The sequence below is a fragment of the Acomys russatus genome, chromosome 24 (assembly GCF_903995435.1).
Source record: "Acomys russatus chromosome 24, mAcoRus1.1, whole genome shotgun sequence".
Classification (NCBI taxonomy): Eukaryota; Metazoa; Chordata; class Mammalia; order Rodentia; family Muridae; genus Acomys; species Acomys russatus.
The window spans coordinates 3,008,815-3,036,805 of NC_067160.1; the positions used below are offsets into that span (position 1 = coordinate 3,008,815).

A 27,991-nucleotide genomic window follows, 5' to 3' on the forward strand; every position below is an offset into this window, starting at 1 on the left:
ATGAGCAGGGAGAACGACACGTAACTGTGGATATAAGAACAAATATTGATCCTGTAGTTAGAGATGATGTGCTTTAGTGAAACGCTGGCTATGGATTCTCCTCCAAGGTTCATGACGTCACTCGCCCTGGGTAGTTGACTAGGCTTCCTGTTCCATCCATGATTTCCCTCTTGCGAGTGGGTTTTAAGCCCATTTAGGGAGCTGTTGGTTATCGTCAAGGTACGTGTGCCACCATTGCACCCTTAGGATTATTGTTGCGTGCTGGTTACCATCGTGGTTCGTAGGCACCATAACTGGGCTCGGCTGTTGATTGCTTTTCCCTTTTGGAAGCTTTTGTGGTACCTTCTGGTATTGTGAATGCTGGTCCTCAGGGAGGAGGCTTTCTGGTCAGTTCAAGCTCAGGGACCTCTGGCCTGGTATCTGAAGTTGAAGGTACCTTCAGCAATATGGACTTGAAGTCATTGCTCACTAGAAACCTGTTTAGAAATAATTTATAACAAAACTCTAGTGTTATCTTGCATCCAATTTAGCACTCAACAGCCAGAACCTGGGAAACAGCTGTACTCTTTGGTAAGCCAATTTCTGTTTTAGAGAAGAAATAATTTTTTTTTTTGAGAAGAAATAATTTTTTTAATATACATTTTATTCATTTACTTTATATGTCTGGGTGTTTTGTTCCTGTGTTCTGTGTACCATGTGTGAGGCTGGTGCCTTTACAGGTGAGAAGAGGCTATCAGATACCTCGGAACTCGAGTTAGAGATAGCTGTGAGCCACCATGTGCATACTGGGACTTGAACTTGGGTCCGTTGAGAGAGTAGCCAGTGCTCTTAACCACTGAGCCGTCATTCCAGCCCCCAAGAACCAGAATTTTGAGTATCAACTGCCTGCCTTCCAGCTTCTAATCAATTGTTAGATTTTTCAGTAAACCAAGAGATGTTTATTAAAAGAAAATAAAAACCATTATCACTCAACTGGATTTCAGATAAATTGTCTATTTTAAACTAAAGGCACTGAATTATATACCTATTTTTTTCTCTTCATAAGCATAAAGTTCAAATTGTATATTATTGGAAGCTGAGCTTATCAGGAACTATTTTATTTTGTTTTATTTATTTATTTATTTATTTATTTTTGGTTTTTCGAGACAGGGTTTCTCTGTGTAGCTTTGGCTATCCTGCACTCACTTTGTAGACCAGGCTGGCCTCAAACTCACAGAGACCCACCCGCCTCTGCCTCCCGAGTGCTGGGAAAGCTGCAGCTGTTAAATAAGATATCATGACAGATTTAGCATCTCTATTCTTGAGTGTTTAACAGGTGTCCTTCCTAAGCCGGCACTCTGGACCGGATAGACAAAAAGCCTGTTTCATGTTACTTCAAGATACAACTGCATTGGACTTTTCATGGAGTCAAATCGAATCAACGTGTTTCTGAAAGTGTTTGAAAAAAGTAAATTAAAACCTAGAAGTTTAGTAGAAATGCTCTTCATAATCCCATGTGTCTATCAGAATCTTATAATGGGGTATGTTGTGTGAGGGTGGCGTGTGGTGTGTTGTATGAACTATAAACATGGAACATTGCTGCTGACCAAGATTCAGATATTTTCCTAACATTTTCAGTGTGTCATGAGAAATCCGATTATATAGTTTGTCAGTGACTTTAGTGACGTTCGAGGTAAAAGGGCACTTATTACCTTACTACTAATGCACTGGGAGGCCATCCACGTCTTATTACTTTATGTACTGGGAGGCCATCCACGTCTTATTACTAATGTACTGGGAGGCCATCCACGTCTTTTTGCTTACTTATTTCTACTTGCCAGTGTCTTGATTTGGCACATCCCAGACTCCAGAATTATGACGGAAATCTCTATAACTTAAAAATTATGCAGTCTTAGGCATTCTGTTATAGAAGTAAAAAAATTGATGCGGACAGTTGCACTGTGTCAGTGCAGACAGACATTTGAAGGTGCAGCTGTAGACCACACTTTTCCACTCTCCAGCATCTGTGCCCATGATCGCTGTGCGTTTCCTGTCACCTTTGAGTGCAAAGGGGAAGTCACTTATTTGTTTTTAAAAAGCTACATGTTTTTCAATTTCTTTTCCTTTCTAGGTCTAAAGCTTTAAATCATTTTGAATCAGGAAATGTCTCACTTCCTGCTGGAATCCATTTCCCTTAGCATACAAAAGTGTTGGCTCATCACTTCCCTGTGACACTCTTTAAGACAGAGAACTCCGTAAACTGAGGGAAAGCGGACTGAGGAGTTTAAGAAAGGGAGTGGCTGGGATGAAAGATACTTCTACTGTGTGCAGCCACTGTGTCCTTATCTCACAGAAAACCTGCTTAGGAAATGAGTTATAGCACGAATACTACAAGAGACAAGGAGGGGATTTGGGAAAATGCTTCCTTTCTGAAAGAGAAATCAAAGCAAGATGACAGAGTAATAAAAATTTGAAGGCTGCCTTAACAACAAAGCTGGAAAAATAAAATACAATTAGTTCTGACTAAGAAAGAAAGGTAGCTGAGTGACATAGAAATGCAATCCATAGCTGGGTGATGGTGGCACATGCCTTTAGCCCCAGCACTTGGGAGGCAGAGGCAGGCGGATTTTTGTGAGTTCGAGACCAGCCTGGTCTACAAAGGCAAGGCTACATAGAGAAACCCTGTCTCGGGGGAAAAAAAACCCACAAACAAACAAACAGAAATGCAATCTATTTAGGCTGAAACCAGATTTTATTAAGTCATTTTAGGCTGCATTTAAAACACTGAACTGTTATTCTGTCTGTGATTCCCACCGATATTTAAGTTTAGATTTCATATTTGAGACATACTAACAATTCGTATCAACCAGCATTTATTATACATCTCTCATCATTTCCCCTTTACCTTGTATTTTCAAGGCTAATAGACGGCCCCCTGTTGAATATTATTAGATATACACTGTACGGATGTGTCTGTAACTCTAAGTGCTTCATGTACATATTTTAAAGATGAACTTCAGAATGTGTTGACAACAGCATATGAGTGTGAATTAAATGTGATGTGGTAAAGTTCACACACAAGTTTGCAAGGATCCTACGGGCCTGCACACACATCCACACTGATTGCTTATTAAGCGTGTTTGTGTTTTGTATTTCAGAAATGGCTTATATGAAGAGAGAGCATGCCTTTTGGGCGTCTGTGTGTCTGTTGCTTCTGGGTGTCCCCCAGCTTCTTAACGCTCTGCCTGATGAAGAGGCTGATGCAAAAATCACGGGTAATGTACTGCAAAGATTGATTCTTTTTTTTTTTTTTTGCTGACCCAAACTCTCAATTTAGTATAAATTTCATATTTCTCTTATTATATTAGGATTTTTTAATAAAAAACATTTGTGTTAAGCCAGGTGCGGAGGTGCACACCTGTAACCTCAGCACTCGAGGGGCAGAGGCAGGAGGATCACTGTGAATTTGAGGCCAGCCTGGTCTACAGAGCAAGTCTAGGACAGCCAAGTCTACACAGAGAAACCCTGTCTTGAAAAACAAAAACAAACAAACACAATTTTTGTTTTATCATTTTATGTGTATTTTGTATGTGTGTGTGTGTGTGTGTGTGTGTGTGTGTGTGTGTGTTCAGTGTCCTGAGAAGACACAAGACAGTGTTGGATCTCTTGGAACTGGAGTCACAGCTCGTTGTGAGACACTGTGGGTGTGCTGGGAATCAAACCTGGGTCCTCTGGAAGAGCAGCAAGTGCTCTTAGCAGCTGAGCCATCACTCCAGCCTCCGTAGACTCTTTATTTTTCTTTTAAACAAAATGGTAATTTTTCTTAAGACAATTCTTGTGTTGAGTGTGTCAGTTTTTAGGCTATACAAAAAGAAGTCACTTCAGCAAGAGAGACATTTTGTGTTAACAGTAAAATCAGAACCAGCTAGTATGCAGATATAAGTGAGTATATACCATTTGAGTCTTTCTGCTTCTAGGTTAACTCACTCATTATGATCATTTCTAGTTCAATCCATTTGTCCACAAATTTTGGGAATTCCTTGTTTTTAATAGCTGAGTAGTAGTCCATAGTGTAAATGTACCACAGTTTCTTTATCCATTCTTCCACTGAGGGACACTTAGGCTGTTTCCATGTTCTGGCTATTATGAATAAGGCTGCTATGAACATGGTTGAGCAAATTTTCTTGTTGTGTGCTGGTGGCACTCAGAGGAAGGATAACAGGCTACCAAGAAGAGACTTGATACCCTATGAGCATATACAGGAGGAGGAAGTCCCCCTCAGTCACAGTCATAGGGGAGAGGAGTAAGGGGAAAATGGGAGGGAGGGAGGAATGGGAGGATACAAGGGATGGGATAACCATTGAGATGTAACATGAATAAATTAATAAAAAAAATCAGAACCAGCTCTTCTGAAATACTGCAGGAAGTAACGATGTGAAGGAGGTTCTTGCTAATATGATTTTATCTTCGAGCTAGGGAAAGTATGAGCTTCAGTCACTCTCTCCTTCTTACCAGTATTAAAAAAAAAAAAAAAAGAATGTCTGAGATGAAACTAAGGTAATAATCTAGTCGATCTGGACATGAAAGGCACTGATGTGGAAATGAGTTCCAACTCCCTAAACTGTGTCTAAAATGAAAATATTAATAATGAAAAAAAAAAAAAAAACCAAACCTTGTGCAGGCATCATTGTAGATCTATTTCCCCCAGAGTAACTTTATGCCTTTTATACAAAACTACGGATGGAGCTCAAGCTATTGGTAGTAGAGAATATTAGCGCCTTGATAGTCTCCAAATTATATCTTAGCTCTGACATATATCAGAACCCTCTGTATCCATTCTCACGTGTGGGGAATTTGTTCAGCGTATGCCCCTTTAACAAGGTTGGTCTTCTGAGCCTGAAGCTGGAGTGAGTGGGAGGGAGGGACCTGTGGTGGCTGAGAGGAGAGTCTGAAATTCTCCCGGCTTGGTAGAGCCGTTTCACTGCATAGTCCAGGACCTTAGGTGTGTGAGCTTTGGCTTCTGTCTCGGAGGGCTAGGATTCAGGGCCCAGGTTCAGCGCCCAGCTACAGCTTGACTTGAGGGCGTCGATCTTGACCATTTAGCCTTATCTAGATTTGTTTTGTTTCTGTTTAGTTTTTAATTAATTTTGCAATACCCAGAGGTACCCAGCACGTGGTCCAATAGACAGTAGGTTACCGTGGGTCCTGTACTCACAGTCTCCAGGAGAGTCATATTGTAATGGTCAGGGCAGCCCATGGCCTTGAGCTTTTTATTTGACATTCCAAGATACAGGAAAGGAAAGTAGATTGCTACCCTCAGGCTGAAAGACACAAAATATGTACAACCGATCACAAATATTTAAATATAAGTTATAATTCTGCTTATCTGGTTACCTCAGATCAGATTCTGCAAATTTTCTAGTTTCATTGGTACAAAGGGATAGTCCTAATTTTTTTGAACATTATCCTCAGCTACCCCTCCCCCCACCCCCGAGACAGGGTTTCTCTGTGTAGCCTTGGCTGTCCTGGGCTCACTTTGTAGACCAGGCTGGCCTTGAACTCACAGCGATCCGCCTGCCTCTGCCTCCCGAGTGCTGGGATTAAAGGTGTGCGCCACCACGCCCATTGTTGATCATTAGATGATTTTGTAACAAAATTCCTTGAGATTGTAATTTCTCAGAAAAAAATGCTGTTGTTACTGTATCTATTACTGTACAGTAGCTGTAGACCAATTTGAGAGACAAAGCAAGTCTTTTGAGGTACACTGTCACCCTCTTGTGGCAAAATTATTAAATAGCTGAACTTGGGCTCTGCTTTTCTGAACAGCCCCCCCACCCCCCCAGTTTCAGAAATCAAGATCTTACCTAAGCCAGCCAGGGAGCTGAAAGACACAGATGGGGGAGCCAACTGCAGCGGACAGGTGTTCCCAGTCGGTTAACCTAGTCAGCGAGTCAGTGTCGGGCAGCTCCCCCTCCCCCCCCCCCCCCCCGGGCTTGCTCAGGACTCGCCGCCCCCCCCCCCCCATGCCCTGCTCGGGAGCTGTCTTTCAGGTGCCTCTTGCTTCAGTCAAACTGACGAATGACACCAGCCACTAAGGCTCACTGTAACCGTTCTTGTCCTATAAATGACTGGTGTTGGGTAGATAGCAATGAGTTACTCTTGTAAGACCAGAATCTGAGCTTCATTCCAGGATATAAGTAAAAAAAAAAAAAAAAAAAAAAAAAAAACAACCAAAAACCAAAACCAGTGGACCTTGATGGGGTAGGTTTGTAAGCTCAGTGGTGGGAAGCCAGAGAAAGGTAGAGACCTGGAGCCCACTGTTCAGAGAGCCAGCCAGCCAGCCTAGCCTACCTTTTGAGGTCCAGAAGATATTTGAAAGGAACCTAAATCAAATTTATATGAAATGTTTTTCAAAAATTCACATTTTAAAATTGTGGAGAATTAGCCAGGCAAGGTGGCCCATGCTTGTAATCCCAACACCCAGGAGGCAGAGGTAGGCAGATCGCTGTGTGTTCCAGGCCAGCCAGGTCTACAAAGCAGTCCAGGACAGCCAAGGCTACACAGAGAGACCCTGTCTTGAAAAACGAGGGGGTGAGGGTGGGGTGCGGGGGAGGGGGGGAAGCAGGGAATTAAAAAAATGTTTTTTACTACTAGATTATTATCTATGTAAAAACGTATACTTTGTTTAAAGTACTTTTTATGTGAAAACCCTGACGTGATGTCAATTCATGTTTTAGTGTTTAAAATAATTTTATAGTGAATGAAGCACTGTTTGCTAGGTGTGCTGATAACTTTAAAATGAACAGAGCATTGTTGCCCTCTAGAGGGACAATTAGGTTATGTCACCTAAAGTTTTGAGTGCCTTCTCTACGGAGCACTAGTAAGTAAATCACCAAATGCATGGAACACGTTTGCACACTCAAGTTGTTATTTTCACAGATTCATAATAATAATTTTACTTTTATGTTTATATTTTTATTTACGAATTAAGAGTTAAAATTATACATTCGGCTCAACAGCAGCGAGGACATTATCATAGCGTTGGTAGAGAATTACACATGCGATTATTATTATTTAAAAAATTTTTACCTTGCAGATTCCGAGTTTCTCCCAGTGAAGCCGCTGCATTCATTTTGTGCAATGAAGGCAGAGGATGGGCCATGCAGAGCCATGATAAGGAGTTATTTCTTCAATATTTTTACTGGACAGTGTGAAAAGTTTGTGTACGGCGGATGTGGAGGGAACAAAAATCGCTTCCGTACTCTGGAAGAGTGTAAGAAAACGTGCACAGAAGGTAGGTTTCCAGGGAGCCTGTGAGGAGCTGGTGTAGCTGTGAGGTCAAAAAGCAGATTTAGTAATTTTAGAAAAAAACAATACTATTTTCCAAGAAATAGTTTACATTTGTAGGTTTCATAGTTAACTTAAAATTTTTTTTTTCTTCCAATCATTTACCATAAAGTTGTGAAGACTCATGTGTGATCTTAGAGCCTCCTCTAGAGTGAAAAGGGAAGGGACAGTGAACTCCGCTGAGGAATTCCATAGGTGTGACGAGATGGGTGTAGCTAGCCTACCTGGGGGCTGGGTTGGCAGGAACATGGCTGCTTTTCCTATGGACTTGGCTGCCCCTTTATAAGCAGAATGGTCTTCCATCACTTTTCTCTGAAGACAAAGCATCAGAGAACTGACAGGCTTCAAAGATAAATATATTAACATATGCAGCTTTTTACTATTCGAGTCAGCTTAGTACTTAAGTCTAAGACTGACCTTGAAGTGAGTCATTCCTATTGGAATTTTGTAGGACTACAGAGTAAACAAAGTTTCCCTTCCAGGTAAACTTTACCTAAGTTAGCTTTGGTGTTGACTTTACTGGTGTAAGGGTATAAAGTGTGTGATAATGTATTGTTAAACTTTATTGGCATTTTTTACTTTTTGGTCACATCATTAATTTTGTAATATTTTGGCAATGTTTGCAAATTGCGTCATTGGTAGTTTTCCCCAATGCTAACTCATAGGGGAGCTCCAGGCAGCAAGATACTGTGCGTTCCAAACGCTGCATGGAGGCTGCAGCAATGAAAGTGGACGTGCATTTGAGGGGTAGATGATCTAACGTCACTTAAACATTACTCAATATACACTTGTATTGAAACATGACACACACCTATCACCATGGATTATTCTACATTTTTTGCATATCAGTTAAATTTTTTCGAAAAAACGGAGTGGAAGCCAAGCTGGAGGTTCAATTTAGTAGTAACCTTCTGCACTTACACATCCCTTCTCTGATACACAGTAACACAACAAATAATAACAATAACAAAAGAAACAACAATGACTGGCTGTGATAATCTATAAATAAAACCGAACTTGATCCATTAAGACATTCTGTGCGAGGAGAATATTGACGGGGTTTTGTAATTGTTCTAGTTTACGGTCAAGTTCATAATGCTGCTTTGTAAATGACGGACACTAATTCACATACTTTCTTTTGCAGGTTATAAAGAGGCGACTGTAAAGACAGTATCTGGAGCAGGTGAGCTTCCGCTTACGTGTAAACTGGCAGCATTTGTCTAAGACAGCTGGACATTCAGTTCTTATGTACCTCTGCTGGGGTTTGACCTTAAATCTACACGACATCAGAGACAATATTTTCTTTCTTTCTTCCTTCTTTCTTTGCTTCCTTCCTTCCTTCCTTCCTTCCTTTCTTGACGGGGTTTCTTTGTGTAGTCCTGGTTGCTCTAGACTTCCTCACTCACTTATGAAGCAGCAATGAAATCACTTTATGGCTGGGGGTCACCACAATATGAGGAATGGTGTTAAAGGGTAGAAGCATTAGGAAGGGTGAGAGCCGTTGCCTAGGGCCACACAGGCTATTTTAATAGCATGCAGCTAACAATTTAGCCCTTGCTATCTCATTCTCCATTTGCTAAGCCATAGTTGGTCTCCGCACTGTGTGATTTGTGTAGGCTTCACCGAATGGGTGTATGCTCTTGAGTTGCTAACAGTCCTGAATGCAGAAGCGAGTATAGGTAAGTTAGCAAGAATTGCCTTACTTATTGTGCACATAGCATTAGTACCTGCACATATTTTGAATAAAGATTTTTTTTTTTAGTAGATCTAACTCTTTTAAAAGACTATTATAATAATAGTATCAGGGCTGGAGAGGTGGCTCAGAGGTTAAGAGCACTGTCTGCTCTTCCAGAGGTCCTGAGTTCAATTGCCAGCAACCACTGATCTATAATGAGATCTGATGCCCTCTTCTGGTGTGCAGGTGTACACTGTATACATAATAAATAAATTAAAAAATAGTATCCTGTGTTGAGAAAACCAAGCTCCATTTTTTTTTTTTTTGCCTCCACTTTCAGCTTTGTTTTCATAGCAGAGTTTTGCAGTACAGCCGGTTTTGCCATCCAACTCACTATGTAGTCTTAGAGATGTGCCAACCCCCAGGTTCAATTGATTTGAATAAAAACCTAGGAGCTGATTTAATCTAATTACCATTTATGATATTTGAATCGAATAGGATATCCAAAAGATCAAGCTGTTTAACTCAAAACCCTGAAAAGATTAAGTAACTTAAAGGAAGTGAAGGTGCAAAACCAACCAAACAAAAACAAAAAACAAAAATAAAAACAAACCCAAAACGCCAAAAAACAAAAAACAAAAAATCCTTTTTAACTCACCTGTCTGTGAAACAGTTGCAAATATCTTTCCCTAATTGGAAATCTTTAGAACTAACTTCCCAGAATTCAATCTAAAAACGCATAAAGTAGCCAGGTGGCCGCCCACTCCTTTAATCTCAACACGCAGGAGGCAGAGCAGGTGGATCTCTGAGTTGGAGGTGAACCTGCTACAGAGTGAGTTCCAGGACAACTAGAGATACTCAGAGAAATCTTGTGTCAGAAAAACCAAACCAAACACAAACAAACAAAACAAGAATAAAATAAACTCAGTCACAATGTGTATGACAAATAAAAGTGATTATTTATAATTTTAAAAAACATATTCCCTCAGATAGTGAATTAATTTTGGTAACAATGTTTAGTTCTCCAATTAAGTAAATTCATAATTATTATTAGTACTGAAGAAAACAGCTTATTTATAAAATGCATTTTGTCTATCAAATTGAAGTTGTTATGAGTGCCTATTTAGTGGGTATTATTTCATGGCATTGAAATAGAACAAATGAATTTCCATGTTTAATGATAATGACAATATCACAAGATATCAAAAGGAAATCAAAAGATAATGAAAATTCAGGACAATCCCCCAGGAAGAAAGATTAGTCTTAAGCAATTTCCTGATCTGTAGGCATGCGCTATACTTCTGTGGCTTATGGACGATGCTGCATGGCTTGCAGCAACATTCTTTGTTTTCCTTGGTTTTTCGAGACGGGGTCTCTCTTTGTAGCCTTGGCTGTCCTGGACTCACTTTGTAGACCAGGCTGGCCTCAAACTCACAGTGATCCACCTGCCTCTGCCTCCCGAGTGCTGGGATTAAAGGTGTGTGCCACCACGCCTGGCATGGGAAAGCAATTTTAAATTAAAAATAGCACTACCATTTAGACCCCACCACTTATGACATGTCAAAGGGGAGGGAAATCAATAGGCTGCATGTCCTATTCGTGGAAGTGAAATGGAATAAACTGAAGCTTCAACCCACCAATAAATGAGTAAGGGAAACATTTCACACAGTGCGGAGAAGAAGGGAGAACTCTTATTTGCAACCACATGGCTGGCCTTGGTGCACAGCACGCTGAACGCAATACACAGCATAGTCTCAGCCATGGACTGTTGTTTGTTTTTGTTTGTTTTGTTTTTTTTTGTTTTTAAACAGCGTTTCTCTGTGTAGCCTTGGCTGTCCTAAACTCCCTTTCTAGACCAGGCTGGCCTCGAACTCACAGCGATCCGCCTGCCTCTGCCTCCCAAGTGCTGGAACTAAAGGAGTGTGCCACGACGCCCAGCAGTCATAGACCCTTGAAAGGGTGATCTAAAGGTGGAGAGTAGCACTGTCTTTACCCATGACTTCATGGTGGAGAGATGAGAGATGACTGAGGAGATATAGTCATTGGATAGGAGGGAACATTCCAAAGATCTGTCATATAGTGTGAAATTACAGCTAGCAAGCCATGCATTTACCTCTTGTGAAAGCTGAGAGAGCAGATACTGCATGTGTTCTCAGTTACAGTCATGTGAGGCCATCTATTAATTATTCAGATTTAACCATCCCATAATATATATGCTTGAAGCCATCATTTTGTACAATAACTTCACTTAGCTTTGAAAAAGGAAGCAGGGCTGGAGAGATGGCTCAGCGGTTAAGAGCACTGGCTGTTCTTCCAGAGGTCCTGAGTTCAATTCCTAGCACCCACATGGTGGCTCACAACCATCTATATAATAAGATCTGGTGCCCTCTTCTGGCTTGCAGGCATACATGCAGGCAGAACACTGTATACATAATAAATAAATAAATAAATCTTAAAAAAAAAAAAAGAAAAAGGAAGCAATGTAAGAGTCAGTAAGAAACAAAGTTGACTTCCAATTTGCATGTTGAGTAGCTATAGAAAATAGATTTTTAGGCTAGGTATGGTGACGCAGGTCTTTCATCCCAGCGCTCTGGAGGCAGAGGCAGGCAGGTCTCTGAGTTCGAGGCCAGCCTGGTCTACATAGTGAGTTCTAGGTGAAACTTTATCAGTGTAGCTTCTGGCTTTTCTAGGGGACCCAATCTTATAGCAAACTCCCCATTGCGCTCTGGATTATAAATTCATTCTGTCTGCTCTTCTGCAGTGAGCCCTTGGCCTTAGGTCAGGGTTTCTGTCGTAGATGCGCCAGTTGGGACTGATCTTCATAAATTTGCCTTTAGCTTGGATGTGGTTTTCTTGGTCTCTGGTTGCAAATAGGAGTTTCCTTGATGCAAGATGAGGCTTCCTCTAATCTGTGAATATTGGGCACGCAGGCAGGGATTGTGCTGGTTTCCAGAAAGTGGTGATTATAGATTTTCCTCTAGGACCCAAGAGGTTTCTGGAAGGCAGGATTTCTTCTTTAGTGGGTCTTAAGTCTAATTATAGAACTGTTGGTTACCATGAAGATAATGTGTGCCACTGCGGCACCCTTAAGGCTATCGTGCCACGCTGGCCATTGGTGGTCATAGACGTGACAGCTGGTAGGACTGTTGGTCACCTCCCTCCTTTGGAAGTTTGACTGATGCCTTCTGGTACTATGAAAACTAATTCTTAGGGAGGAGGCGTTCAGGTCATTCCCAGTGCAGGGAACTAAACTGAAGTGCATGCAATGCATGTTCTTTTGATAGTGTGAGCACTGACTTCATGATATAGGAAAACACATTGCTTTAAGACATGGAAAGATATCATAGTTCATTTTACTAGCACAGAAATATATTTACAAGAGAAAATGGGAGGAACTGCAACTATGTTCCAAATGTTCAAGTGTGGTAAGACTGCTGATTAAATACACTTGAGCATTAACTCGACTCCCTCCACAGTAAGCTTGTAGATGGAGCTTGTAACGTAGGTCATAATATTACAAGTTTTGTGACAGCTGTGCTTAGCCTGTTTTGGAATGGGATCAAAGAAAGAGTATTAGACTTTGCAAAAGCTCTTCTAATCCCTGAACACGTATTTCCTTTCTGCCTCTACATTGTTGGTTCAGTCTAGTGCTTGGAAGAAGAAGAAAAGGGAGTGTGGGGTGGGAGGGAGAGCAGTGGAGCACACCATTCCGAGCACAGATATTAATTCCAGCGTACGGATTCAGGAACTTCCAAGAATAGCCAGGTTGGCTTCCGGACCTTGAAGATCCATTCCAGTGTCTAAAGCCCCTACAGCCTTCGTTTTTTTTTTTTTTTTAATTTTTATTTTTATTAATTTATTCTTGTTACATCTCAATGGTTATCCCATCTCTTGTATCCTCCCCTTCTTCCCTCCCTCCCATTTTCCCCTTACTCCCCTCTCCTATGACTGTGACTAAGGGGGACTTCCTCCCCCTTTATATGCTCATAGGGTATCAAGTCTCTTCTTGGTAGCCTGCTATCCTTCCTCTGAGTGCCACCAGGTCTCCCCTTCCAGGGGACATGGTCAAATATGAGGCACCAGAGTACGTGTGAAAGTCATACCTCACTCTCCACTCAACTGTGGAGAATGTCCTGTCCATTGGCTAGATCTGGGTAGGGGTTTGAAGTATATGTCATGTATTGTCCTTGGCTGGTGCCATAGTTTGAGCAAGACCCCTGGGCCCAAATCTGCTTATCATAATGTTCTTCTAGTAGGTTTCTAGGACCCTCTGGATCCTTCTACTTTGCTATTCTCCCATGCTTCTCTCATCTAGAGTCCCAATAGGATGTCCTCCCCTCTGTGCCAGTTTCCTGGTAAGTGAACACTTTCATGGGACATACCCCTTGGGCTAGTATGCAGATATAAGTGAGTATATACCATTTGACTCTTTCTGCTTCTGGGTAGACTCATTCATTATGATCATTTCTAGGTCAATCCATTTGTCCACAAATTTTGGGAATTCCTTGTTTTTAATAGCTGAGTAGTATTCCATAGTGTAAATGTACCACAGTTTCTTTATTCACTCTTCTACTGAGGGACACTTAGGCTGTTTCCATGATCTGGCCATTATGAATAAAGCTGCTATGAACATGGTTGAGCAAAATTTCTTGTTGTATGCTGGAGCATCTTCTGGGTATATTCCAAGGAGATGAATAGCTGGGTCTTGAGGAAGCCCTATTCTCAGTTTTCTGAGATAGCACCAGATAGATTTCCAAAGTGGCTGTACTAGTTTGCATTCCCACCAGCAATGAAGGAGTGTTCCTCTCTCTCCACATCCTCACCAGCATGTGGTGTCGCTTGAATTTTTGATCTTAGCCATTCTGATGGGTGTAAGATGGAATCTCAGAGTTGTTTTGATTTGCATTTCCCTGATGACTAAGGAGGTTGAGCATTTCTTTAAGTGTTTCTTAGCCATTTGATACTCCTCTGTTGAGAATTCTCTGTTTAGTTCCAAGCCCCATTTCTCAATTGGGTTATTTGGTTTGGTAGTGTTTAATTTCTTGAGTTCTTTATGTATTTTGGATATTAGACCTTTGTCAGATGTAGGGTTGGTGAAGATCTTTTCCCAGTCTGTAGGCTGTCGCTTTGTTCTCTTGACAGTGTCTCTCGTCTTACAGAAGCTTCTCAGCCTCATGAGGTCCCATTTTTTAATTGTTGACATTAAGGCTTGGGCTGTTGGTGTTCTGTTCAGGAAGTTGTCTCCTGTGCCAATATGTCCCAGCCTCTTCCCCACTTTTTCTTCTAAGTGACTTAGTGTCTCTGGTTTTATGTTGACGTCTTTGATCCACTTGGATTTGAGTTTTGTGCAAGGTGACAAATATGGGTCCAGTTTCATTTTTTTACACATAGACCTCCAGTTAGACCAGCACCATTTGTTGAAGATGCTATCCTTTTTCCATTGAATGGATTTGGCTTCTTTGTCAAAAATCAAGTGACCATATGTGTGTGGATTCATATCTGGGTCTTCAATTTGATTCCACTGATCAACTAGCCTGTTGCTGTGCCAGTACCATGTTGTTTTAATTACTATTGCTTTATAGTACAGTTTGAGATCAGGTACGGAGATTCCTCTGGAGGATCTTTTATTGTACAAGATTGTTTTAGCTATTTTGGTTTTTGTTTTTCCATATGAAGTTCAGAATTGAACTTTCAATGTCTTTAAAATATTGTGTAGGTATTTTGATAGGGATTGCATTGAATCTGTAGATTGCTTTTGGTAAAATGGCCATTTTTACTATGTTAATTCTCCTGATCCATGAGCAAGGAAGATCATTCCATCTTCTCATGTCATCTTCAATCTCTTTCTTCAGAGTTTTGAAATTGTTTTCAAACAAGCCCTTCACTTGCTTAGTTAGAGTAACTCCTAAATATTTTATATTGCTTGTGGCTAATGTGAAGGGTGTGGTTTTCCTAATTTCTTCTTCTGCAAGCTTGTCATTTGTGTATAGGAAGGCTACAGACTTTTTTGAGTTAATTTTGTATCCAGCCAATTTGCTGAAGGTGTTTATCAGCTGTAGTAGTTCTCTGGTGGAATTTTGAGGGTCACTTATGTATACTATCATATCATCTGCAAATAGGGATAAATTGACTTCCTCCTTTTCCTACGGCCTTCTGAATGAAGTAACACAGTTCTCCATCCCCAATTATCCCCAATATTCAGCAGACCACCCCTCAAGAAGCAACAGAAACAATTAAGGCAAAACTTAAAATATTTTGTGCTTCTAAAGCAAGGTCAGCACATTATCAAATAACATAGAACCCTTTATTTTCTTGTTTCATGAAAATGTTGATATTAATTCCCTGTAACTTAAGAAATCTAGAGGTAAAATACCATATATATATATATATGATAGAGTTTCATTTTCTCCCAGTTAATGGTTCAATTGTTTAAAAAATACTCTTTTAAAAAATAGATCAATTTATTTCCAGTTTATGTGTATTGGTGCTTTGCCTCTATGAATGTCTGTGTGAAAGTATTGGATGTTGGAGTTACAGATAGCTGTGAGCTGCCATATAGATGCTGATATTTGAACCCAGGTCATCTGCATAAGCAACCAGTGCACTTAACTGCTGAGCCATCTCTCCAGCCCCAATGGTTCAGTTTTTAATAAAGTTATTTTATTTACCTTTAATGAGATAAGAAATATTTTCTGGTTTAGTCTTTAAACATTTAAAACTGTTTTTTTTTCTAAATAAGTTAAGTATGAATGTCATTAAACTAACTAAATAATTTATAAAAGGAAAATATTTATTTTTGACATACCTTGCAATTTCTAGAAAAGCCAGATTTCTGCTTCTTGGAACACGATACCGGAATCTGCCGAGGCTTTTTTTCTAGGTATTTTTATAACAACGAGTCAAAGCAGTGTGAGGTATTCGTGTATGGAGGGTGCCTGGGCAACAGGAACAACTTTCAGACTGTGGACGAATGCAGGAAGACCTGCGTGGACACGCGTATGTTCATGTTTCATCTCGTTTGGGTCCATTTACAGATATAGTTTAAAATGAGAACTTTTTTAGAATGTACACAGTTCTATTTAAGCTGCATAATCCAAATTTAGGTCTGAAAGATATTCACCATTGTGGTTAAAACACACGCGCGCGCGCACACACACACACACACACACACACACACACACACAGAGAGAGAGAGAGAGAGAGAGAGAGAGAGAGAGAGAGAGAGAGAGAGAGAGCGCTAACACAATTATACAGTTACCCTAAATCTCATGATGTTTTTAGCTATAGTGCTTAACTTCCTTTCCTCAGAGTACTGCAGTATACATTCTGCAAAATGGTAGGAGTATTGAAATCTCTTATTCTTATAAAATATGAGGGTTAACTGCTCTGAGAGAGAGAGAGAGAGAGAGAGAGAGAGAGAGAGAGAAAGAGAGAGAGAAAGGAAGCCTTATGCATTAACTGTTGCAGGATTTTGGTCACTAGCCACAGAATAAGTAATGGGAATCCTTACTTGCATATGTATTTAAAATATTTTGTTTGCGAATAATTGCAACAAGTCTGCTGTTCATAACCTAACTATTGCATTTGTTTGTGTATAAAGATATGAAATTCTGTTGTATTTTTTCCCCAGCGAACGAGCTACAGAAGGATGTCCCCACAGCTGATCTCAATACTGCAAATAACACTGTGACTCTCCAATCTACCAGAGTGCCCAGCCATTGGGGTAAGCATTGTATTTTTTTTTAAATTGTTTTATGAATATATTTTGATAACAATAGAAGGAGTGTGTTTTAGAATTACCTTTTTAAAAAAATAATGATTTTATTATTTGAGGGTATGTTAAAATATAAACATTTGATAAATTTAAGGCATTTAATCTCATAAAAGTAGCCATTTTTATTTGTCTTTTTTAGAATGCACTTTGAAGTAGGCCTTCTGTGTGTGTAACATGTAGAAAATGTGTACTTGATGCGTTCTTTGTCTGTTTTAATTTAGCGTTATTACTCAGTCTGAATTTGTCAACATTTTCTGTTAGGGTTTTTTTTTTTTTTAAACCTATCCCAGATTTTTAAAACTAGCTTTTAAATATGACTTTCTGTCCATTGAAATTATTACTATTACTATTATCACCATCATCATCATCATCATCATTATTTTGGCTTTTTGAGACAGAGTTTCTCTGTGTTATAGCCCTGGCTGTCTGGGAGCTCTCTTTGTAGTCTGGGGTGGCCTCGAACTCACAGAGATCTGCCTGCCTTTGCCTCCCAGTGCTGGGATTAAAGGTGTGCGCCACCACGGTTGTCGTGATTGAAATTATTCTTAATCACAAGTTATCCATGTTCATTCCACAGAATATTCTGTAAATCGTCCCCTCCCCCAAACTGGTACTCACTGGCCCACTCATCTTTTGCATAGATTCACTGCCGCACAGAGTTCTTCCTCCTCTGCCTTTACTCTGGCTGTCCAGTCAGAGTCACTTAATATGGCTGTCACTATGTGTTTACTTTGCTTGTTCCTATGCTACAAGGTTTTGATATAATAATTCATAGCTTGCCTTTGTTCCAGCATTTGTCTCCATGTTAAGCATATGGTAGATGACTTATATTTTTAAATTTGTTAACTTTGTGATTTGCAGTTACAAAAGGAGGAACAAGTGGTGGTTGGAAGTGTGCTGATTATATGTACCAAGTCTTTCTGAATGTCTTCTCTGTTCATGTTCTTACATTTTTTATTTTTAAGGTTGGATAGCATTCTGTGTACATCCTATTACCTGTTGCCTTTGGGTTTATTTACTATTTAGATAGTATACTTGATGCTTTTACACTTATTATTAAAGTTTTAATGTTAACATTCATAGTTAACATATTCTTTTATTATGTCTAGCTTATAACTTATAACTAGGAAAGAAAGACCAATCATATTGGTTTGTGGTCTTTGTGGTATATCTGATCATTCTTGCAACAAAATAAATTACTTTCCAAATTCTCATAGCCCACTTTGGTTCTATACATCATCTCTTAACAGCAGCCTTGGGACTATATCATCTTTATGATATTTTGAAAAAACTCATCTTTGGTTAGACTTCAAAAGCCTACTGCTAACTCAGTCTCCAGCACTTGGTCTCTGAATGAGAAAAGGAGCACAGCGTCTAAGTCCTGACCCAGGGCCTTACTGCTTCACGCCAGCTCCAGGCCCGGGGAGAATGGCTAGATGTGAAAAAGAAGACCTGTGGCCACTTGAAACTCTTTTTCGACTCTATCCAATAAATGACCTAGGGCCAAACTCCACATACATAGAAAATGGTGGAAAAGAAACAGATGTGTGTGTGTGTGTGTGTGTGTGTGTGTGTGTGTGTGTGTGTGTGTGTGTGTACACACACACACACACACACATATATATGTAAAACCATTGGCCTTCTGGAAGAGGAATGTTGTTGACAGAGGAAATATTCAATAATCAAGCATCATCACTGATGTGTTCATGTTAGAGATCTGCAATAGAATACTTTTACATATATATACATACACACACACACACAGACACTCTTAGAAGATATTGACCGCATGCAGAGGAATATCGCAATCATGTAAATTTTCTGGGAAGAAAATATCCTCCACCAGTGTAGGAATTGCACACTTAGATGCATACCCGTGAAATCATGAGTGCTGTGGACAATGCTGCAAACCTCGCTTCATCAGCAAGCTCACACAATCTGAAGCAAGTATGGTGGCCTTCAAACGTATTCCTGCTGAGACGCAGTGAACACATCCCATAACCTGCGCATTCCTGCATAGTGAGTCTGGTGACCTGTGCTGACACCCTGGCAAGCTGGCTTTCCATAAATAGACAGCGTTAGCAGAGCTCATGTCAGCCCTGCCACTTCCTGTCAGGAGCTCTGGCAAGAAACAACAATGTGGTGCTTCCTCTGTCAGAAACATGGACATCACCCCACCTACCTGGTAAATCTATCCACAGAAGTCTTGTGTCTAGTCAGAGGCAATGCCCCAGACAGGAGAGCCCTCCAGAGAAACATTTCTCAAACAACAATTTTTACAAGATGCTTTTACAGAGATGAAATGGACAACTGAACTATGTCAGCCGGTTATTTTAAATGATATATGTACTGAATAAAATAAGAAATTTAAGTTTGTGACAACTATAAAGCTACAACAAAAGCTTAGTTGCATATTACTAAGGAATCAAACTAATTAATACTATTAATTTGTTTAAATTTCCTTTTTCTTAAAACAGTAGGGCATCTTAAAATTCGTATTGGAATATGAATTTTCTACTGACAACAAAAAGATTGACACAGAATGAGAACTAGTGTAGAAAAATCTATACTATTCCATGTCATAATTCTCCGAGCATTGCTTTTCTCTTTAAAGATCGGATGATCTCTGTAGAAACGAAGTGAGGTGCTCTCATTAAAGAGCCCCCCCTCTGTGTTCCTACTTCCCAACTTTATGAACGCCAGGAGCACAGGCGCTGGTGCGCATCAGGCCTGGACTGGGGTTCGTGGCATGTAGAGTGAGGCCAGCGGGAACAACGTGCCATCTGAATGATTCGGCCTCCAGATGATGGAGAGCTGTTTGGCCAGCACCATTGCCCCCAAGGCTGGCTTCCAGCCTCTCTGTTAGGTTTTCTGTTTGAGTTAGCCAGCTTTCTCTTGTTCACACTTGATGAGCATCAGCCCATGCGTGCGGTGTGTGGACTACGCATGGGCGGGGTGGGGAGGCGCACATTTAGATTGTTTTGATTGGAGACTAAAGGAAGAAGGGATTTGGATATGAGAAATAATGAGGTTTTCCAAACTTTATCTGGCAAAGGTATTGAAATACTTGCCCAGTTAGTCTAGAAAGATTTCCTACTGAGCTTTAGATTGATGGCTTAGAGTGGGCAAGAACTTTGGCTCTATGAGTGGAACGTCAGTTTAATTCCAGCTCTTTAATTTCCTGACTTGTTTTGTACCCTTGGGGAAAAGGCATGTAGTTTCTCTCAGCTTCCAGTTCTTTCTTTGTTACCTGTGGCATGTAGTGTGTCATAAAGTATTTAAAGCACAACACCAGCGTTTAGCACTTCATCCTGTGTTGCCATTAACAAGAATGCTGATCTTAAGGCTGTTGGTGGTGATGATTGTGACCCCAACGCACCTAAGGCTTCTAGGCATAGAAGAAATGGCTCAAAGACGTTGTTTATGCATGTCTTATGAAACTAACTTATGTTTTAATGCAACTAGCTTTGTAACCTTGATGGATGATAACTCACTACAGTTATCTGAATTATCATGCAGTGGCTGCAAAGTTCAAGCATAATTAACTAAATAAAATCTTATCATGTGTATCTTTGAACTTGTTATCATTGGGGGCATGAAACATCTGTCTATCTGCTGTTATGACCTGAGGTATAGATTTCTGTACTTCCTAACTTAAGTGAAATTTATCAATTTCCTATCAGCCTGGCTGATAGGAATTGTACTAGAACCTGGAAATAGAAGAATAAGATAAGAAGGGGATTTTGTGGCTCCCCCCCCAATACAATTATTGTCAGGTAGAACTTAGATAAGTAAATGGCTTCAGTAGTGGTACCTTATAGGCAGTATGGCAGCATAGAGTCAGAGTAAACTGAGTCAAAATTTCAAATGTGGGTACCAGTGGCATGGGTCACGGGGTAAGGGTATCTACTGCCCAGTCTTCCCCGGGGAAGACCACCCTGCCCACGCCCAGCTCTCCTCAGGTGCTAATTGTTCTTTGTGCACATTCTGTATTCACGTTTCCAGATTCACAATCTACCATCCTGTTTGCTTTACCCTGTTCTCTAGCTAGTCGAGACGTTCTAAAACACTCCCTCAGATAAACTGGAAATAGTGCGCCCTCACTTGTATTCTACTGTCTCTGGTTGTTAAAAATCCCGTTCTTCTATCAAAGCTGAGCAACATTAAATAAGCATTTAATCTTTACCTTTTTTTTTTTTATTTCACCCATCATGTATCGCCTCAAATGTACTCAGATTCGAAACTATCCTGAAAGAATTATATCAACATTCTGAAAGATTTTAACTGGATTTGATGCTGAAGACAAGAAATGGTCTTCTGCACAGATGACAAAGGTCTACAATATACACAGTTTACGTCAGGAGTCATGATCTATCAGCTTCTTACACAGGATTCCCAATATAATATTTTTAGGCTTATTTCTTTTATTGTGTGTGTAAGGCAGTTTTTCATGCATGTATGTCTACACATCTTGTGTGCGCAATGCCTGAGGCAGCCGGCAGCCGCTCCTGGCCTGGAAGTGCAGCGGAACCACCTTCTGGGTCCCCTGCAAAAGCAACAGGTATTCTTAAGTGTAGAACCATCTCTCCAGCCCCTCTGCACAACGTGTTTAAGATGAAAACACTAGCACTCATATGGTGGTACTGATTGTAAGTAAGTATATTTCTCTCCCAAACATATTTTCTAATAAAATGCACAATTAAGTAATATGTTCATAGAAAGTTCATAATTGTCATTGTTTAAAGCCATTTTGCATTTTGGATTGTTAAGAGAATTTATTTATTTATTATGTATACAGTATTATGCCTGCATGTATACCTGCATGCCAGAAGAGGGCACCAGATCTCATTGTGGATGGTTGTGAGCCACCATGTGGTTGCTGGGAATTGAACTCATGACCTCTGGAAGAGCAGTCAGTGCTCTTAACTGCTGAGCCATCTCTCCAGCCCTAAGAGAAATTCTTAAGCGCAGCAGCTACCTCAGTGACCCCTGAGTACGAATTTGTGTCATCTAGACAAAAGCAAGCAGATGCTTCTTTAGTTTCCCTCTTTCCTTTTTGATCTGTGTAGGATTTTCTGTCCAGGAAAGATTTCTGACGGTCAGTTCCTATGACCTTTCAGTCTCAAATTCCCCGGCTGTACGACCTCTTCATTTCACCCTCTGCTAAATGGACCAGTACTCACAGGGAAGGGAAAATACTCCTGCAAGCCCTTGCCTTCCTTTAGCATTGAGGGAGGGCATCTCTTTCTGTTAGTTCAGTGGCTGCTCTCCCGTGAGTGGACGCTCTCTGTGAAACAGAGGAGGTGGCGGCCTTACTGTGCATTGCCAACCAGGGCTCGTTTCAGTCTGCTCTGCTTTTTAATTGTTTTTATTTTTAACACTTTAAGGAACTGGGCTTATTAGTAATTAATAATTTAGTCAGTTTTTTTTATTGTGTAACTTGAGCATTAGCATTTAGGAATATTAAGCATTTAGAAAAACAAGGACCCGCAGTGAAAATTGACCATAATCACATTATACAGAAAAATATTCCAGCTGATTTGTCGATAAATTTTATTTTACTTAAAAAAAATTATCACGGAGCAAAATGATTGAAAGACTGTAAATTTAAGGAGTCCAAAAGCATATAATATGCTCACCAGAAAACATTCACTCTGTAGAACTTTAGCCTAGCCAACATCTCAGCTTACAGCCTGATACAACTATTTATAGAAATCATTTATTAATAGTCTCTCAGTGTTTTGCCCAATAAATAACATATATCATTTTATTGTTATGTACGTGGTTCTATATGTATTCATGTATGATATTTTGACATGCAATACAAATTAGCACTTGGGAGGCAGAGGCAGGGGCAGGGGCAGAGGCAGGGGCAGGGGCAGGGGCAGGGGCAGGGGCAGGGGCAGAGGCAGGGGCAGGGACAGGGACAGGGGCAGGGGCAGGGGCAGGGGCAGGGGCAGGGGCAGGGGCAGGGGCAGAGGCAGGGGCAGGGGCAGGGGCAGGGGCAGGGGCAGGGGCAGGGGCAGAGGCAGGGGCAGGGGCAGGGGCAGGGGCAGAGGCAGGGGCAGGGGCAGGGGCAGGGGCAGAGGCAGAGGCAGAGGCAGAGGCAGGGACAGAGGCAGGGGCGGGGGCAGGGGCAGGGGCAGAGGCAGGGGCGGGGGCAGGGGCAGGGACAGAGGCAGGGGCAGGGGCAGGGGCAGGGGCAGAGGCAGAGGCAGAGGCAGGGACAGAGGCAGGGGCAGGGGCAGGGGCAGGGGCAGAGGCAGGGGCGGGGGCAGGGGCAGGGGCAGGGGCAGGGGCAGGGGCAGGGGCAGGGGCAGGGGCAGAGGCAGAGGCAGAGGCAGAGGCAGAGACAGGCAAATCTCTGAGTTCGAAGTCAGTCTGGTCTACAGAGTGAGTTCCAGGACAGCTAAGGCTACACAGAGAAACCATACAGAGAAAACTACAACAGCATATATATATATGTGTAAACTACACAGAGAAAACACAACAACAACATATATGTATATATACATATAAATATAAAATCAGGATTTCCTTAGTAGTAGTACACAAAATAGTTCATGTTAAAACCAAAGGCATAGGCCGAGTGTGGTGGTGCACATCTTTAATCCCAGCACTTCGGCGGGAGAGGCAGGCGGATTGCTGTGAGTTCGAGGGCAGCCTGGTCTACAAAGTGAGTCCAGGACAGCCAAGGCTACACAGAGAGATCCTGTCTTGAAACAACAACAGCAACAACAACAACAACAACAACAACAAAACCAAAAAACCAAAACGAAAACAACCAAAGGCATTAGATTCTATATAAATGATGTTTAGTGAAATAAATGAAAAACTATGCATATATTTAAAAGAATGTATAATTATATAAAATATAAATATATTCACAAGTTATTAAGGATTGTAATAATATGTAGTATTTGGATATATATTTGTGTATGCAAGAGAAAAATATTTACCAAATCATTAATAGTAATTTAAGTGGGAGTGGGGAATTATGCAGATACTTTGTTTGATATCTTTTATGCTTTGGTAATATTTAAATTTTCATAAAAAGTTGTAATAAGATAATGTTTTTATCTACTACAACTTATAGGGAAAAAAAGGACTGACTTGTTAGTCAGTTCCCAATAAATATGTGAGAGGAAAACAAGCCCACAGGTCATGAGGTGGTTCATAACACTTACTGCTTGATGCAGCAAGAGCTACACAAGAACGGGTTGTGAGAATAAGGCATTGCAGTAAAGTCTTAGCGCATCAAGTTCAAAGTTTACTGTATGAGTCCCACAGTGAACTTACATTAAACATTTTATGTAAAAAAGGGCCTTGGGCCACAACTTGTATTTTAGCAGTCACACTAGATAGTAATATTTTCTAACAAAAGCTGGAAAAGGAGGCGATGTGCCTGCTAGACGGATCAACCCAGTTTGTTACTGATGGCGGGACCAAGATAAAATGCGTTTGGCTACTAAAGTCCCTTTGGAACATGACAGAAACCAGCCAGGTCAGTGTCTTTTTATTCTATCTTAAATTTCTGTCACTCATTGTTATTTCGACCAATGAAATTACACTATGGGACTACTTCAAAACGTATTTTTTTTATTGTAGATATCAATGTCTGGAGTTTAAATAGGTGAGTGTGTACCTATGTCTAGAATAAATTTGTTAACGGCACCTAGGAAAACTTATCTTTTCATGGGGAACAAAATTATTCCATTTTCTCACCTCTGGAAATTTAATTAGATGGCAGCCAAGGACTCCAAACATCCTGCAGAAACTGCTTGATTTTACCTATAATTTATGAAAAAGTAATTAAGTCATAGTCAGAGCTAAACTAATCTTAAAAACAACAAACTCACTTCATTTTAACCTACAATTTATGTTCTAGGAAAACAAATACCTTATAAAAAGACTCCCAAATTGAAAATCATTTTGTATTTTTTAATACTCAATTATGTATAATACAAAATAACTAGTGATAAATTCCAAATTGTAGTCCACTCTGAAAGCAGCACTCTTTCTAGCATTGGGAACATGGTTGTTGATGTGGCCAAAGGCGTGTTGTGTTGGATCTGTGTAGACAGGGGCTGGAGTCAGGACCAACAAAGTTGAGATTAAAGAAACAGCTGCTATGTCATTATCCTGGGGACGGCGCCTCCCAGTGGAGCAAGTGCGCGATAACAGCGGGTGCACCTGCACACAGACCTCAGCTCCCAGAACTATGCTAGACCCTTCTGCAGAAGTCACTGAGTAGAGGCAGTAGAAACGTGATGTCTTGGATGGTTAAATTGGCAACGAAGCTTTTTTCTGATGCGCCTGTGCTCCTAAAATGCCTGCTTTCACACGACCCCTGCCTCCTGCTGTCCTGCGCTGCACTGAACTGTTTCCACTGGCTTCTGACCTCACTGGCCACTCACAAACATTTCCGGATTATTACATGGTTAAAGACAGAAGGCAGAGCCCGTGTGCCCGTTATATCTGTGCATACCCTCCACAATTTGTGTTCCTCTAGAAATGCCTGCTGCGGTTCTGGTTTTTACCTAGGATGTAGGCTTTTGGTTTCTGGTCACCTTCTTCCCTCTTCCTTCTAGCCTGGGGGAAATAGTCAAACCAGCTTTTCCTCACTTTGAAACACGCGCGACTTTGATTCTGAAGCTGAACGTGCATCACGTCACAGGTTAAGTGGAGGAGGAGTCGCTCTCAGAGAATGAACCTTTCTCTCCGTCCTGACATAAGGGGCCTTAGGGTGGGCATCGCTATTAAAACATTGTAATTAACATTACAGCCGGGCGTGGTGGCACACACCTTAAGTCCCAGCACACAGGAGGCAGAGGCAGGCGGATCTCTGTGAGTTCGAGGCTAGCCTGGTCTACAAAGGGAGTCCAGGACAGCCAAGGCCACACAGAGAGACTCTGTCTCGAAAAACAAACAAAACAAAACAAAACCCAATAACATTACAATTATAGTCACCACTACATTAACAAACAGTATCTGCGACTTAGTACGGACACTGACACACGTTGTGTAGAGAACACCAAAGTGAGAGTGAGATATGCGTACATTACATGTACTTCTACCTACAAGTTGTTATGAAATGTATTTGCTGCTTGCTGGGAGAAAAAGGAAAACATAAAACAAGTAACAAGTTCCTCTGATTCTCAGTTTTATTCAGTTACTTCTAGTCTGTCACTTTTGTTTCTGAACCCGAGTGGTGGCTTTGGAAGTCCAGGCGACAAAGGCCATGGGGTTGCTCACTATTCAAATCTAAACTGGGGAGTGGTGGGAAAACACAGGATGCCTCACTGGAGCTGTTTGGACAATAGGGGGACCCACCTGGATTAGAATTTACCTCCTTAAAGTACTCATGACAGAAAATGCTAGTGCGTGGTGGAAACCGGAGCCCACTCCCATCATGTGCTCCTGACCTGGGTTCCGATGGAGAGCGCCCGTGAGTAAAGGGGCCCAGTAGCAGGGTATAAGACAGCACACTGGACACTGCTTGAACCTCGCTTTGAAGATCATGAGGATTTCTTTAAAAAACAGTGTCTATGTACTTAGCCAAAGACCTAAATGAGACTAGCTATTCTCCACGTGACTATAACTCTTCCATTTTGCTCATATCACCTTTATAAGTTTTTCTCTCACATTATTCCCTCATCCCCAGTGCCGCTCTAGTTTTCCAGGTTTTCACTCAGCGTGCCTGTTATTATGTCCAGACATCTTGATTTCCACGTCTCTGTCTAGAAGGCAGGAGGTGATAAGAATACGTTGATCAAATTAAGCCTTTTTTTTTTTTTTTTTTTTAACTTGTTGTTTCATTTTACTTGTTTTCTTTCACAGTCTTTTTCCATTTAGGGTTTAGATGCCAAAAGACTGGCTCTTGCTTCCTGCACACCTGCTTGCCTCTGTTGGCTGCTGGGGTCTTCAAAGTCATATTTTCTGTCACGAGCATTTACCAAGTCTTCCCCTGCATGTCACCATCTGCCAAAGCCACTAAAGTGTCCCTCTGCAGTTCCTCACCATCCAACACCTTACTTTCAGCCCTCACAACCACCAAGCATAGCTGGAGAGCTGAGAAGTACCAGCTTGTCTTTCCTGAGAGCAACCACCAAAGAAGTTTAAAATATGTCACTAACCTCCACCTTTTTTTCTCCTTAGAGTTATTATTATCGCTGTTATTGAAATCATTAACCTAGTTGTATGTTCCTGGTTTTGGAATGTCTGTTAGTCCCATGGACACACCAACCTACTTGTTCCAAACCAGTGTCTTACTGTACTATGTACATACAAAATTTATTTACATGTATCTGTAAATATGTAGTTGAAGTTTCAGAAGACAAATTGTCCAGTAGGACATGCTTTGGTTGTGTATAACTAGTTTGCTCATGTAAACACTGTGCATAAGCTTTCCTATTGTCAAATGTACTGGGTTTTGTTCACTGGAGAAGGGGCATGTAATTATGGACATTTCAATTTGTTTAAGCATATTCTGGAAGGTGAAACCCTTGGGTCTTGCTGTGTACTGATCTTTGTAAGATTCTGCTTTATTCTGAAGACAATACCACAAAGCTAATCAGCGAGGAACACACAATAAGAAGGCTCAGATTCACTATGCATAGAGCTTACTGTATTTTCTTGATTTAAAAAAATCCTATTTATTTGTTATTTATTTTTACCTATCTGTTTACTAGAATATCATGGCCCTTCATGGTGTCTTGAGCCAGTAGACAGTGGATTGTGTCGAGCCAATGAAACAAGATTCTACTACGATTCAGTCACTTGGAAATGTCGCCAGTTTAAGTACACTGGATGTGGGGGAAATAATAATAATTTTACTACTCTAAGAGACTGTGTTAGAGCATGTAAAAAAGGTATGAAAGATATGCTTCCCATTAAAGTACTAATATTTGAAATGATGATTATGTTGAAATTATGAAATACTTAATCAAATAACAAAAATTTTCTTGCTTGTAAGAGCTAATACTTGGCTAATGGCTATCCTCCCATCACCTAAACTGAGACAATACTGGTAGGCATGCTTGCTGTATTGTCTGCAGGTGTAGTACAGAAAAATTATCCATTTCAAACATATTTAAAAATTTAGTTCTTTTTAAAAAATGTTTTTATCATTTTAATTATGTGTGCGCATCTACATGTGGGTGTGCCATGTGTGTACAGGCGTTTGCAGAGTCTAAATAGGGGATCAGTTCTGGAAT

General features: G+C 40.7%; 1 protein-coding gene across 1 annotated transcript; it reads left to right on the forward strand.

Moving 5' to 3' along the window:
- On the forward strand, positions 1-27,726 carry Tfpi (tissue factor pathway inhibitor). The gene is given in 8 exon segments (XM_051167056.1): positions 1-20; positions 1,380-1,447; positions 3,138-3,254; positions 7,076-7,273; positions 12,064-12,068; positions 15,784-15,997; positions 16,632-16,724; positions 27,467-27,726. Coding segments are annotated over 8 exon segments (960 nt in total). The 3' UTR covers positions 27,712-27,726.
- Positions 27,727-27,991: the final 265 nt, after the last annotated feature.